We start from the raw sequence: 14,852 nt of genomic DNA on the forward strand, positions 1-14,852 counted from the left end.
AAAGTGGTGTTTTAGTTAGCACCGCTACTTTTCTGTTGGGATATTTTTTTTAAATAACACCCTGAGCACTCACTCGAGAAATGCTAGGACAGGTTCAACCCTCAGCAGGAAAAGCTGCAATGTTGAAAGGGGCCTGTCATTTGAAATGGGCTTTTCTGGGTCAAATATTTTCCAATCGCACCATATTTTTGGACGCCGGTCCTAACAGCCTGTTCATTTTCACTTGTCCACATGACAGGCAAAGTAGAGAAGAAGGAAATATTTTAGAGAAGTTGAAACAATAGTATGAGACTTTCCTGGAAATGGTTAAATACATTAAAAGTCCTAGTCTAATACAATACTGTCTTGGAACTCTAATGTCCCTGGTGAAGAACTTGGTGCGGTCATGTCCAGAGCCAAAATGATCTGCGGGATACTGCACCATTCTCCTCCCCAAATGCCGTTTGGACGGAGGTCATGAAACCAAGCTCGTGGCTTATGGAATCCTGGAAGGGTGACCTTTCTTTCCTTAGCTTGGAAACCACTCCTCTGCTTGGCATAGATGTTCTCAGCCTGTCCCGAGATGGTTCAGAGAGCCACCAGGGACATTAGGAGTGTTTCCTCCTGGGCCCTCAGCCATCGCTACCTTGTATCCTGTAGAGCAGGGGTCAAGCAATACGATCTGGAAAGTGGAGTCAGAGAGCTGAACCAGAGGGTGAACTTGGAAGGACAGGGTACAGAGGAGCCCCGCCTAGCCCTGTGGTCAACAGTCTCCAGGACTCAGGTGGTGAGGTGACCCACCCACCTAGGAGTGTACGTTCCAGTGGTTGCTGATGTCATCTACAGACGAAACTAACATTTTCAGATAATGACAGAACATTCTGGAGAACTTTTTTGGGCCCATGTGGAACTCCTACTAAAAAACCCAAATGCAATTATGTTCTTTGTTTCTGTTTTTGTTTTTTTTAATTTAATCATCACCTCAGAGAAAAGAGCTGATTAGATTTTTTAAAAGATTTTTCAAAGAAGTCCTCACAGGGTGTTACGCCAAGCAAAGTAAGTCAGGCAGAGAAGGACAGATACCATATGTTTGCACGTATAGGAGGATTAGGAGGAACTTAACGGAGGACCATGGGGGAGAAGAAGGGGAAAAATAGTGGGGGAGAGGGAGGGAGGCAAACCATGAGAGACTCTTGAATGCTGAGAACAAACTGAGGACTGATGGGTGTGAGGGGAAGGGGGGTGATGGGCATGGAGGAGGGCACTTGTGGGGATGAGCACTGGGTGTTATATGGAAACCAATTTGACAATAAACTATTTAAAAAAAAAAAAAGAAGCCCTCACAATTGCTTTTTTAGGGTTGCTGAGAGCATGATGTTAATTCAATAACCATTTCTTCAAGTCTCATAAAAGTTTCCATTCTAAGCTCCTAAAAGGAACTCTTTTCATAAGTTCTTTTATTTGCAAAACAGGGAAAATGTCCAACTACTTCAGGTCATTTGGAGTTTGACAAAAAGCCACAGGCAAGTGGTGGTAATAAAATGTTCAAGGCCTTGGCCAAGAATGGGGTGGGTTCATTGCAGTTCGCCACCTGCTGTCTGAAGAGACTGACTTCTGAGCCATATATTATACAATTCATTTCATGTGGAAAACACCCCATGCACTAATTCTTTAATTAAAGCATATTCTGAACATTTGCATATATCTTGAAATATTATAGAAAGAAAACAACTTTAAATAAATTGTTGTCAAATTTCTTGGAAGCCAGCAACTGATTTTAATCTAAATTTTAAAATCTTTGGTTACGGGCACCTGGGTGGCTTAGTCGGTTAAGTATTTGACTTGGGCTCGGGTCATGCTCTCACAGTTTGTGAGTTGGAGCCCTGCATTTGACTCTGTACTTGGCAGTGCGGAGCCCACTTTGGACCCTCTGTCCCCCTCTCTCTCTCTGCCCCTTCCCAGCTCATACACTCTATCTCAAAAATGAATAAGCATTAAAAAAATAATAAAATCTCTGGTTAATTCTCTTCCACCTGATGATCCTCAAACATTAATTATTCCCAGTTTCTACAGGGCATGTTGGGAAAGCAGTTGTGACAGAGACAGAGTCTTTTCTCCTTTTCCACACACCCATGTGCTCTACACAGCATGTGAGGTGAGAACAGAGCTCACTGCACCACAAAGGGGTGACAGAGAGTTAAATAAAAGGGTCATGCTGCTTCCTAGGCATCTGAGCCAAAACAGTGAGTAAAACACAGAGCTTTTCAAGAAAATGCAACATTTTCAAGATGATGCCCACAGAGAAGTCCCCCAATACTCACAGTGGGTGTGACGCCAGAGAGCAGACCCTGCTTGTTTTCCAGACTGCCTCAAAAAGGAAACAACATCCCAACCCAGATGAAAACCAAAGTTCCCAAAGCTAACCTCCTGATTGTTCGGGAACAAAGGAATCCCCCGGGGCAGGACCGATTACCTGTACTTGCAGCTGTAGATGTTCACCTGGCCTCCCAGGACAGACCCAGAGCTCTGCATGTGCACATCAACCACAGACAGCTGGTCTGCTCCCGTGGAATACTCCACCACGACCACATAGTGGCCGACCTGGGGAACCCGCAGCCGCAGGTGCACCTCCACCTGTCAGAGAGCCCGAGCAGATGGACATGAAACATGCTGGACGCATTTACATGGGCAACAGTGAGACCTGGGCTGAGCACACACCTGGGAACAGTGTATGTCACCACAGTAAGAACCGGGGTCCTATGGGTAGGAATGCCAGATGAGATACAGGATACTGGCTCACTCAGTTAAGCTTCCAACTTCGGCTCAGGTCATGATCTCATGGTTCATTTGTTTGAGCCCCACATCAGGCTCTCTGCTGTCAGCACAGAGCCAGCTTTGGATCCTCTGTTCCCCTCCCTTCCCCTCCCCTGCTCACGCTCTCTCACTCTCTCTCAAAAATAAATAAATAAACTTAGAAAAATACAGGATGAACCATTAAATATAAAATTCAGATAAATAACACATAACAATAAACTATTGTTTATCTGTGATTCAAATTTAATGGCGCATTGGTGTATTTTTTCTAACCTTACTTATAGGGGCTTTTACTCCTTTTACCCATATATGTGCCTTGTTTCTCAAGGCAAAAGACACTCTACAATTTGAGGTAAAAAGCGACCTCCAATGGGTGACAGAAGGATAGAATCATGCCTTGTGGCTCCTTTGCTGTTCTTCAATTTAAAAAATGAGCTTTAGATTCTATTGATGCAGATAATGTGAAGTGATACACGTACCCCGCTCCTGGGGTAATAACTAATAATAGTTTGGTTTTCATACTTCATATATACGTGTGAAAATGCACACATATGTACCTTTTTTTAAAAAAAAGAAAAACTGTCCTCATAGTAGGCAATCATGGATGTTTTTGTACCATCACAGCAGAGTTGAGGAGCTCCAACAGAGCCCATAAGGTTCATAGAGCTGAAAATATTTACTATCTGGACTTGTACCAAAAATAAAAACAGAAACAAAAATCAAAAACAAAACAAAACAAAACCCACCCACCCCTGACATCACCTATCGGTTAGGAGCTTAGAGTAAGGAATCACACTGCCTCTGGCTGTGTGACTGTGAGCCAATTACTTACCGTCCGTGTGCTCCAGTGTCCTCCTGTGTACAAATGAGGGTAACAAGACACCACCTCTTAAGATTATTATGAGGATAAACTCTTAGAAGTGTAGTTGCCATGTCGTAAACACTATGTAAACACCGATGATTATAACTGTGATTATTGCCTTTTGCTACAACTTGCTTTTTTCACTCAACAATATTTTTCCCGTCTACAGCAGTACATATGGATAAACTTCATTTTCCTAATGCCCCCCCCACCTTTCCATAGTATGAACATAATTTATTTAACTAATCCCCTATTGATGGGAACACATACGTTGTCTCTAATTTTCCCTATTAACATAGAATGTTATATGATCGTGTGTGTGTGTGTGTGTAGATAGACAGATATCCTTATGCTAGTATTTCTGTAAGATTCCTAGAAGTAGAATTGCTGGGTCAAAGTATGTGTGTATATTGAATGTCTGAGCCAATACTAGAAAGACATTCCACAGCAGTTTAACCCACTTCAGTCTGTAATCTCAGGCCCAGCCAAGCTTTACCACACTTAATTAAAATCCTCTCTCCCCCTGTCTTCAGGAAATTAATATTTACTGTTCTTTCTGCACAGCCCTGAACCACACAACTAATACTTTCCATGGTGATCTTGCTATCACTTATATAATAGAAATACTTCCCTCAGGGGGAAAAAGTGGATTATCCACATCACTTTTCCACCCTGTTAGGGAGTGAGATATAGGTCCATGTGGGGAGGTTATTAGCAGCATTTCTCCCCTGGGCATCTCCAAACAAGGGTTTCACCACCATAAAACACACACAAGCCGATGATGTATATTCACTTTTCTCCCAGAAGTTACTACTGGCTGACAGTTCTATCAGAGCGCTCGATTATAAGTTTCTATTGTTCTTTCCACCCTGAGTCCTATACATTGATTTTCTGGAAGATGCGTAGATGAAGTCTTTTGAATTCATCTAATGGTAAAGGTAGGTTTTGAGCAACTCAGGTAAATGATAAATGATGGCAAGTAGAAACTTTAGTATTTGCTATTTGTTATCAGTTATTTATCTTAGTAAAAGGGAACTTTAACAGAACCAGTGTCAGACTGGAAGGATACTTCTGGTTTTATAGCATAGAACTGCCCTCACCTTTTTATGAGGGTTTCAAGATAAAGACATAAAAGGCAGGCATGTCAAATCTGATGCTTACACAAAGCTAAGAGGGATGGTTAACACATCTGATATCAAAATGAAGATTCAAAATGAAATGGTCAATCTATCCTTATTAAACACGTCTTCTATGCCAGCTCACCTGATGGGCATACAATGGAAAACAAGACAGACCTGGTCTCTGCCTTCAGACCGACTTTAATCAAATGATTAGGTAATTAGACAAACGTAATGTGAAATTACACCGATGACGAATATTCTGAATAGGTTCTTAGCGGACTGCCTGAGCCCGTCAGGGAGACTAGGGAAGGGGGAAGACTTCCTGAAGAAGCAACAACTGGCTGAGTGCTGGAGGACAAGGGACAGATGGCCAGGCCCCAAGGGGAGGGAGGAGCATTCAGGCAGAGGGAACATCTTGCAGTAGGATGTTACCCGAGGACATACAGGCTGTAGGGTAGCAAATAATGTTAAGTCCAAGAGCCTGAAGGTAGGCCACAGTGACAAGGAACAGAAAGCCAGAGAAGGCACTGGGAGGTAAGAGGAGTGGTGGCCGTAGAGGCCATTAAAACCTTTTGTCTCTATCCTAGGAGCAGTAAGTCGTTATCTTAATGTTCGAGTTGTGTATGGGTGAGGATGGGGTGAGAGCGTCCGTGATGATTAGATATCATATTTCTATCAACATGAATATGCTGACTATCATATGGAGTCTGGGCTGGGAGATGCGATGGTCAAGAGCTGGTGTGAGTGAACTAATCAGATTACTGCAGAGATCCTTATGAAAGATGATGATCAAATATTGGGCAAGAACAGTACATGAAGGGAAGTAGAGATATTTAAGGAAAGTGTGGAAGTAGACTTGGGGATGGATTGTCTTTGGTGAGGGAGGGAATGGAAGAAATAATGGATGACCCTAAGAATTCTGATTTATAAAATTAGATGGATGGTGGTACCATTTACATAGTTACTAAAATGTAATTTGCGATCCCTTTGAGGCACCTAAGAGGTAATGTCAGGAAGGAAGTTGGCAATGTCGCTCTGCATACATATAAAGGGACAGGTATGACTGGACATACCAATTTGGGAGTTATCTGTGTAGAGTTGGTATCTAACACAATAGGCTTGGAAGAGGCTGCTTAGGGAGAGAATATAAAGTAAAAAGACAAAGGCTAAAACTGAACCTCAACAAATTCTACCACTTAATGGCTAAATAGAGGTTGAAACTATAAATGATATTCTGAGGAAGCACCCAGAGAGGTAGGAAGAGATCCTGACCACCTTAAATTATGAAAAACAAGGTACAAGAGTGTTTTAACATGGAAGAGGTGTTCAATAAGTATTCAAAGCTACTGAGAAGTTAAATAGATCAACACCTCAGGAATGAAAAATAATCACTGGATTTACTGACAAGAACATCATCAGAAACAGAGAGAGAGACAAAGGGGGGGGGCAGGGAGAGAAAGGAAGGAAGGAGGGAAGGAAGGAAGGAAGGAAGGAAGGAGGGAAGGAAGGAAGGAAGGAAGGAAGGAGGGAAGGAAGGAAGGAAGGAAGGAAGGAAGGAAGGAAGGAAGGAAAGAGTGAGGGAGAGACAGAGGGAAGAAAGGTAATGGAGAGGGAGAGGTGAAGGCCAGACTGCTGTGGGTTGAGGTATGAATGGAAGTGAAAGAATTAGAAACAGTATAGAATTGTCTAATTCTTTGGAGAAGTTTGGTTGTGAAGGAGACAAGAGTTATAGCTAAGGGACTGTGGGAAAGGAAAGGAGGGTTTTAATAAAAAGGGGATAGAACTTAGCGTGTTTACAATATGAGGGTGACTCCAAGTTCAGATGGCGCAGTGATTTGGCATTTTCTGCACGCCTTCTGCTCCAAGAGACAGCAACTATAGATAAACTGTTTTAAAAGGAAAACAAAAAGACATGTTTGAGATTTTTCAAGTGATGGAACACAAGTAAAAGAAAAACTTGAAATGCACCGGGGCTGAAGTCGGGGGCCTACTGTCCTCGGAGTCTGGAAACAGGCTGTCTTGGTCAGCAGGTCAGCTCATGTGGAATAAAGAAAACTAAAGATGCCTCAACGAGACAGTGGTCAGATCCAGGCTCATTTTTTTAAGTCAAAGAGGAGGGTTCCCTCATATCATGAAAAGCTGAAAAGGTTGCTGACAATCTGCCCCTTGGGTTTCAGCTTTATAACAAGCTGTAGAATCTGAGAATCAAACATCAAAGATGCAGCCTCATGACCAAAAAACTGATTTAAGCCACCTACTTGCTCAGTGTCTAAATCTGTGTTATCCCCAGGATCAAGGCAATAGAAGTAGCACATTGTAATGTTTGCCTCTGAGCTAAGGCTCCAGAGGACTGGTGAGACACTGCAAAACCACTAGTCTGAGATGGATAGAGAGAAAAAGGGAGAGGATAAAAACCTTTCATTCAAAATAAGCCAATAAGCCTGCAAACAAAATAAGCCTCCAAAACACATAAAGAAATCTAATGTTAGAAACACGCAACAATATCATCAATCAGCAGATGAATTTACTTCAGATAAGATGAATTTTGTGGAATAGTCTGATAAAGACTCTAAAATGAATATACTGGTCCCTAATCTGAAATCTTCAAACTTGGAAAAGGAAATCTTTTTTGGATCTTCTTTGGCTGAAAAACCTAATCTAACCTATACAATCATCACTTGTTGGCAAAATCTGATTTGAACTAAGTCCGTGTATACAGTCCTTATGTACTTCTCTTGGAGTGCCTGTTCATGCTTTTTTTTTTTTTTAATAGTTTTATTTATTTCTAGGAGAGAGAGAGGGACAGTCAGTGTGAGCAGGGGAGGGGCAGACAGAGAGGGAGTCACAGACTGAAACAGGTCCAGGCTCTGAGCTGGCAGTCAGCACAGAGCCCGACATGGGGTTCGAACCCACGAACCGCGAGATCATGACCTAAGCGGAAGTCGGACGCTTAACCGACTAAGCCACCCAGGCGCCCCGCCTGTTCATGCTTTTTGTTGGAGAAATATTAACCTGTTTTATTACAGGGTGTTGGCCAGGACCTCACTGGAGATGAGGAGGAGGAGGAAGATGATGATGATGGTGGTGTGTGTGTGTGTGCGCGCGCGCAGAATTTTAAAAATCTGAATTCAGGGGCACCTGGATGGCTCAGTCAGTTAAGCATCCAGCTTTTGGTTTCAGCTCAGGTCACCATCTCACAAGTGGTGAGTTTGAGCCCCACATTGCTGACAGCACAGAGCCTTCTTGGGATTCTCTCTTCTCTCTCTGCCCCTCCCCTGTTAGCTTGCTCTCTCTTTCTCAAATAAATAAACTTTATAAAAAAAAAATTTTAAATGCTGAATTATGAAACATACCTGTCTCCAAAGGCATTATGATACTCAAAAATATAAATGAAAGAGGAAACTCTTTAAATAAAGTTATAAAAGTAAATTGGCAGGAAAGAAATAAGGAAAAGTAAATATGAGAAAGAGCCAATTAGAAATATTTGAGATTAACAGTGTAAATTAAACTGAATCAATAGGCTGGATAAGATCTAGACTGGAGACAGTGAAACATCCATGGATTCTAAGAAAGTCTTGAAGAATTCACCCACAAAGCAGCACAAAGAGCCAAAGAGATATAAAAATATGAAAGGGTAGTTTGCAGATAGATTGTAAGGCTCCAACATTCATCCAGTCTGATTTCCAGAAAAGAAGAATATAAGGAATGACAGCAAAATTATGTTTGAAGTGATAGCATCCGAGAATTTCCCAGGATAAAAGATATGAATCTTCATTCTGAAAGTGTAGCCTGAGGACTAAACAGATAAATAAAAATAAATCCACACCTAAACATACCCTAACGAAACTTTAGAATCTCACAAATAAATGTCCATCCTAGGATTTCTGGCTAAACATAATGGATTAAACACTTATATTTATTGATCTTCCCTCTCAGGACTCCACAAAAACTGGAGTTGAGGGTTTTTTTTAAATTATAACCCCACAAAAAGAGAATAGGAAAGAGGGGGGCAGGAAACAGACTAGAGAAATCAACAGATGTTGGAAGCTGGAAAGCAGATGTTAACTAATTAGACCATAGAAAGCTGACACCTATGTGTCTGTGTGTGTGCAGAGCTGGGGTGAGGGTTAGAAGAAAAGGTTAAAGAAATCTCCCAAAGCATAAAACACAGATAGAGAGATTGTAAATGTTGATTAAAGACAAAGAAATAAATTTTCAAAGAAATAACTCAAGACAGTTTCCCAGAACGATGAATAGAAGTTTCCAGGCTAAAAGGCTGAGAGCCCAGCACACTGGTAGAAACATTACCTATATGAAGGCACACCTTTGTGAAATTTAGAACACACGAAATAAAGAAATTATCTCAAAAGCCTTAAGAAAGGAAAAGCAAGTTGCAGTCAAAGCACTGGAAATCACAATGTAACTTCTCAAGAGCAGGACTTGAAGCTAGAAGTCAGTAAGGAAATGTCATCACATTCTAAAGAGAAATGATTTCTAATATAAAATTCTGTACCTTGGTGCCTGGGGGGCTCAGTCAGTTAAGCATCTGACTCTTGATTTCAGCTCAGGTCATGATCTTATGGTCATGAGAACGAGCATTGCACTGGGCTCTGCATTAGGCATAGAGCCTGCTTAAGATTCTCTTTCTCCCTCTCCCTCTGCCCTTCCCCTGCTTGTGGGTTCTCTATCCTTCTGTCTCAAAACACACACACACACACACACACACACACACACACACACACACACACACACACACTAAAATTCTATATCTAACCAAAGTAAAAAAAATCAAGACTGAGTGTAGAACAGTTTCAGATATGCAAGGTCCCAAAGTGGGGGGAAGAAAAGGACCTCCTCTGTATCTGTGTGGCCTTTTTCAGGAAGCCACTGGAGGATATAATCTACCAAAATGAGGATGAAGAAGAAGAAAAAAGGAAGTTTCAATACTGAAAAAAAAGGAGATCCAATACAATGAAGATAAAAAAGAGAATATCTAGGATGGTGGGATGTAGCAATGAAATATTTCAGGAAACGGCTGTGCCTTCGATCCAGAGACTACATCGAGAGTAAAGAAGAGACATGGAAGATACCAGGAGAGAGATCTCCAAGAACAAATGGAAAAGAGGAGAAGGAGAAGGAGGAGGAGGAGGAGGAGGAGGAGGAGAAGAAGAAGGAGGAGGAGGAGGAGGAGGAGGAGGAGAAAGGAAGGGAGGAGAGAGGGAGGGACAGTATGTGGTACATTTCAACTGAGATGAAACTTACAATCTATCTGAAAGTCTGGGGAAGAGGGTAAAAATAAAATTTCTACACAGCAACAATAACTTGGAGGTTGGTTTTCAATGGGTAAATAATCATTCTAAAGTCTGTGTCATGTAAAATAACAGATCAGAATTAGTGAATAACTTTAGACTTTGTTGGAAAATATATACTTAAGAACTTATGTTAAAATATTAAGAGTAACCACTAAAATACCAGAAAACAATCTGTACCTACTAAACAAGCAGAAAAATAGGAAAAATTGTCTCAATCAAACATAAGTAAGAGGTGCCTGGCTGGCTCAGTCAGTAGAGCATGCAACTCTTGATCTCAGGGTTCTGAGTTTCAGCCCCATGTTTGGCCTATAGCTTACTTAAAAAAAAAAAAAAGAAAGAAAGAAAGAAAGAAAGAAAGAAAGAAAGAAAGAAAGAAAGGAAGAAAGAAAAAGAAAAAAACGAACTAGGAAAGCTATTTTTAAGAAGGCAAATAAAAAGCTAGTAAAATAATTAAAACAATAAAAATAAGTCTAAATATGTGTGAATTCACAATAAATGGACTAAAATCACATTTAAAACAGATATGATCAGATTGAAATATAAAAAATATGGCTATAGGGGTGCCTGGGTGGCTCAGTTGAGCGTCTGACATCAGCTCAGGTCATGATCTCACGGTTCGTGAGTTCAAGCCCCACGTCGGGCTCTGTGTTGACAGCTCAGAGGCAGGAGCCTGCATCGGATTCTGTGTCTCCCTCTCTCTCTCTGCCCCTCCCTCACTCACGCTCTCTCTGCCTCTCAAAAATAAAGAAATGTAATTTAAAAAAAATTTTTTAATATAGCTATGAATTTGTTTACAAGAGATAGAGGCTTGCCCTGTGTACAACAGGTGTGGCCTGACTTTAAAAAATGAGCTGTCCATATTCCCTTTCTCAGAAAGACTAAAAAATATTCTTTTTCGGGGCACCTGGGTGGCTCAGTCAGTTAAGTGTCCAACTTCGGCTCAGGTCATGATCTCATGGTTTGTGGGTTCGAGCCCCGCGTCAGGCTCTGTGCTGACAGCTAGCTCTGAGCCTGGAGCCTGCTTCAGATTCTGTATCTCCCTCTCTCTCTGACCCTCCCCTGCTCATGCTGTCTCTCTCTCTCCCAGAAATAAATAAAACATTAAAAAAAAAAAAAAGAATATTCCTTTTCTCAGAGAGACTAAAGAAAGGAGATTCAAATGGCAGTAAGTGCCAGAGGTAGGAGTTAACAAAGAAATAGGACCAGAGCAGCCTTCACGGTATGTGTGTAAGACGAAGAGCTATGAGTAAGCAAAGGAGGTCACTCAATAGGAGAGGTGAACGGAAAAACACGTGGAGAGAAGGCTGTCCTCTGTGAGAGCCAGGTAGCTCTGTCCCTCTCAGATTCCTGGAAGACCTGAATGTACTCCATTCCTGCTGTTGGAATCCCTCTAGACCTCTCTGTATCCTGGAAAAAGAAAAATCCTTCATATGAGCTAGACTTAGTGGGTTGCTCTTCCTTTCTCCCCATGGTGCTGACTAGAATAAATAATGGCAGTATGGCTAATGGTTCCTGAGTGATCATGGTGCGTTGGGCACCAGGAGAGCCTCCCACGGGTTATTGTATTTAATAGTACCCATGAGGTAGCTACTATCCTTATCCCCACTTTGCGTAGGAGTAAATTCAGGCCTAGGGAGATTTCACAGCTAGTTACTGATGACCCAAGACATGAAGGCAGGCAGTTTCACTCCAGAACCATCTTAATCACCACACTACACATGGGTTTCCAAAATGGAGGCAGGGTGGGGCATGGGGTGCCTGGGTGGCTCAGTTGGTTGAGCATCTGACTCTTGGTAATAATGCTTTTTAAAACCAGAGAAGGGATTACTCTGCACTGCACCAGGTGGCTAATGATGATCCAAAGTTACCCACCTCTAAAAGAAGTGAGTCCTCCATCAATTTAAGTATTCAACAGAGGCTAAATGAATGTTTAAGAAAGGTAATGTAGAAAGGATTCCCTCTCAGGAAGGAAAATCAAATGACTTCTAAGACCTTGTAGAATGCCATTAGTCTCTGAATTTTACCACAATGATCTATCACAGCACCATCCAATAGAACTTTCTAGGTAGCAAAAATATTCTATATGCCGTGTTTGCCATAAGGTGGCCACTAGACTTCTGTGATGACTGAGCACTTGAAATGTGGCCAGTGCAACTGAGGAGCTGGATGTTTAGCTCTACGTAGTTTCAATTAATTCAAGCATATATAGCCACAGGAGCTAGTCGCTACTATATTAGCACCAGCCTATAAGCATTTAGGTAAAATACTAAAACAGACTGTTAAATAAAACTGGACAGCCCAGGGCTTAGTTTTATGCATCATACAAATACGGCTCTGCCCAAGGCCTCAGGGCTATGGCTCTGGGCTAAATCATAGTCAAGGAAACCTCCTGATGAATCATCAGCATCATTTCCTGGAGTCTGGCCCTTCTCAACAGCACCTTCCTGCTGTCTGGGGAACACACACATGTACACACATGCACACATCTGTTTATGTGTGTGTATGTTTATGTATGTACATGCATTTGTGCGTGTCTCTGTGTGTGCACCCGCAGCATTGGTAGGGAGAGATACAGGAGACTGGCAGAATGGAGCGGAAATGAGATCACTAATCTTTCTTTATGCATACCTATATTGCCTTACTTGTTACAACAGGCATACATACTTCCCTTTTTTGCAAAACAAAAACTCTAATAAAATGAAATGAAATGAAGACTAAAGAAATATCCTTAAAATCCTCTAATAGCTACCCTGGAAACATTAGCAATATAGTTTACAAAAAGGTACACATCTAAATATTCAAAAGTATTACCATATATGTTTTCCGTCCACAAATTTAATCATGAACATTTTCCTCAAAGGTACAAAACAGAGAATGTTGTAGAAAGTAAAGAATGGAAATATAGCAACGGAAGTTTTTTTCAGTGTTTTTATTTTGAGGTATTGCATTGTGTGTTCTTATTTCTGCTATATAGTGCTTCGATCTTAGATGAGTATAGTCTTAAATTGTTTTGAGGCTTCAAAAACTCTGAGAAGAAAAGTAATGCCAAAGCCTGTGGTAACCTGTCCTCTAAGCCATGAGGGAGGGGACTTGGCATGTAGCAGTTCCAGAATCTGAGCTCAAAGAAATCAGCCCTTACAAATTGCTTAGCCTGAGGGCTGAACAGTCTGTGAGCATTGCATCCTTTTAGGGTAAGCTGCGTAGTTTCTGGATGCCTTCTAGAAAGATCTTGCCCTGAATCAGGTAGAGCAGGACACACCCTTATAAGTCAAAGGAATAAGAAGGAGAGGATTCTGTGGCTGCCCATGTTCTCTGCCATGTCTGGAAAGTGCGCAGAGACTAACCTTACTATGCTCTGTGTGGTGTGCCGCCCAGCCACAACCTGAATCAGAGAGCTCAGGATACCAGTAATTAACACCTCTGAGAAATTCTCCCAGGTTCCCCTGAATCTGAGACTCAACTATGGCCATGGGTTTTCGGCAGATACAGATGGAGAGACAGTGATAGCTTTGACAGTACATAAAAGGCTGCCCTACCTCTCTCCCACTGAGGTCCGCCATGACCGGGTGTGCGGGGGTGGGCTGCCTCACTGCCAAGGGTCTTGGCTCTCCATCCAGCAGGAAGTGTCCAGCCTCACAAGCCAGGGCACAGGGGAATCGGGTCACTGGTAAATGCTGATAAAGCAAGCAACTTCAACAACAAAACACAACAGTTACAACTGAGAACAAAACACAGTAAAAAAAAATCCATCCCCAAAGGACTCTTCTCCAATTCCATTCATTCATCATTCCTTCAACAAACTCCTACCAACTGCCTATGATAGGAATCGGATGGCAAATTTTCATCTGCATGAAGAATAAAAAAAAGGTCCATGCACCCAGATTCTATTTTAAGCCTCAGACAAAAACCACAATTAAAGAATTATCCAAACCATCTTGCTGAAGTTGTGATGCTGAGGCCTATCTCAAATCCTTACACCGCAGGCTCCTAATTTAGAGGACCCTGATGATGCACCGCTGCCCATACTAACTTGTCCTGGGGAGGTCCCGAGTCGGCACACGGCTGTGTGACTGGCAGTTGCAGTGAGGGTGCCTCATAGTAGTCTCTGGGAAGCAGTACCAGGTAGTCCTAGTAAGTTAAGACCAAAAGGACAATTACTCATTTGATGGTGGCCCTTCTTTAGTAATAAAGCTGTCAAGCATACCAGCTAAGTTAATAATAACCAGGTGACGCTCGCCATGTAAACTCTCAACAGCAGCTGCTTCCTTCTGCCCTGACTTACCAAAATACACAAAGCAATGCCTCACAGGTGCTTCAAGCACTGGAGATACACATCTCAGGGTGCTATGTTTTTGTATTCAAGTCTCAGGGGAAATTTTACCATCTCTTCTGGGTTGTTTATAAATTCAAAAAGAAACAAAGGTAATAAGCTGTCAACTGATAACACGTTTCTTTGAGGTACCAGTTGCTTTCATCACCACACATCAGAACACTGCATTGTAGATCACGTATCACGGCTTTTTATTCCCACACCCAAGCAATGCTCACTGGCATGTATAAAAAACCAGCGTTTTGTGATCCTGGTGAATCACAGACTGGAACTGGCTGCCTGCCTGTCCTAGGAGAGAAGAGGAAGAACGCGTTCCATGGAGTGTGCCAGATGAAGCCCACAGTGTAAATTCAGCTAAACAGCTCTTCAGGAAAGAGCAGACCTCCAGGTTTCTGAAACGCTGATGGTTTGACAGCTTTGGGGAAATGCTGGCA

The 14,852-nt window shown here is 42.0% G+C and overlaps 1 protein-coding gene across 1 annotated transcript in view; it reads right to left on the reverse strand.

Annotated features, from left to right (window-relative positions):
- The window catches only part of LAMA3 (laminin subunit alpha 3), a 276,412-nt gene that overhangs the window by 123,751 nt on the left and 137,809 nt on the right, over positions 1–14,852 (reverse strand). Inside the window, exons 22-24 of the mRNA XM_039217713.1 lie at positions 14,119–14,216; positions 13,625–13,778; positions 2,453–2,613 (exon numbers count right to left, since the gene is read on the reverse strand). Of these exons, the coding sequence (XP_039073644.1) occupies positions 2,453–2,613; positions 13,625–13,778; positions 14,119–14,216 (413 nt within the window). The remainder of the gene's footprint in view (positions 1–2,452; positions 2,614–13,624; positions 13,779–14,118; positions 14,217–14,852) is intronic.

The sequence above is a fragment of the Hyaena hyaena genome, unplaced genomic scaffold, assembly GCF_003009895.1.
Source record: "Hyaena hyaena isolate Hyena2069 unplaced genomic scaffold, ASM300989v1 scaffold_14, whole genome shotgun sequence".
In the NCBI taxonomy this organism is placed as follows: Eukaryota; Metazoa; Chordata; class Mammalia; order Carnivora; family Hyaenidae; genus Hyaena; species Hyaena hyaena.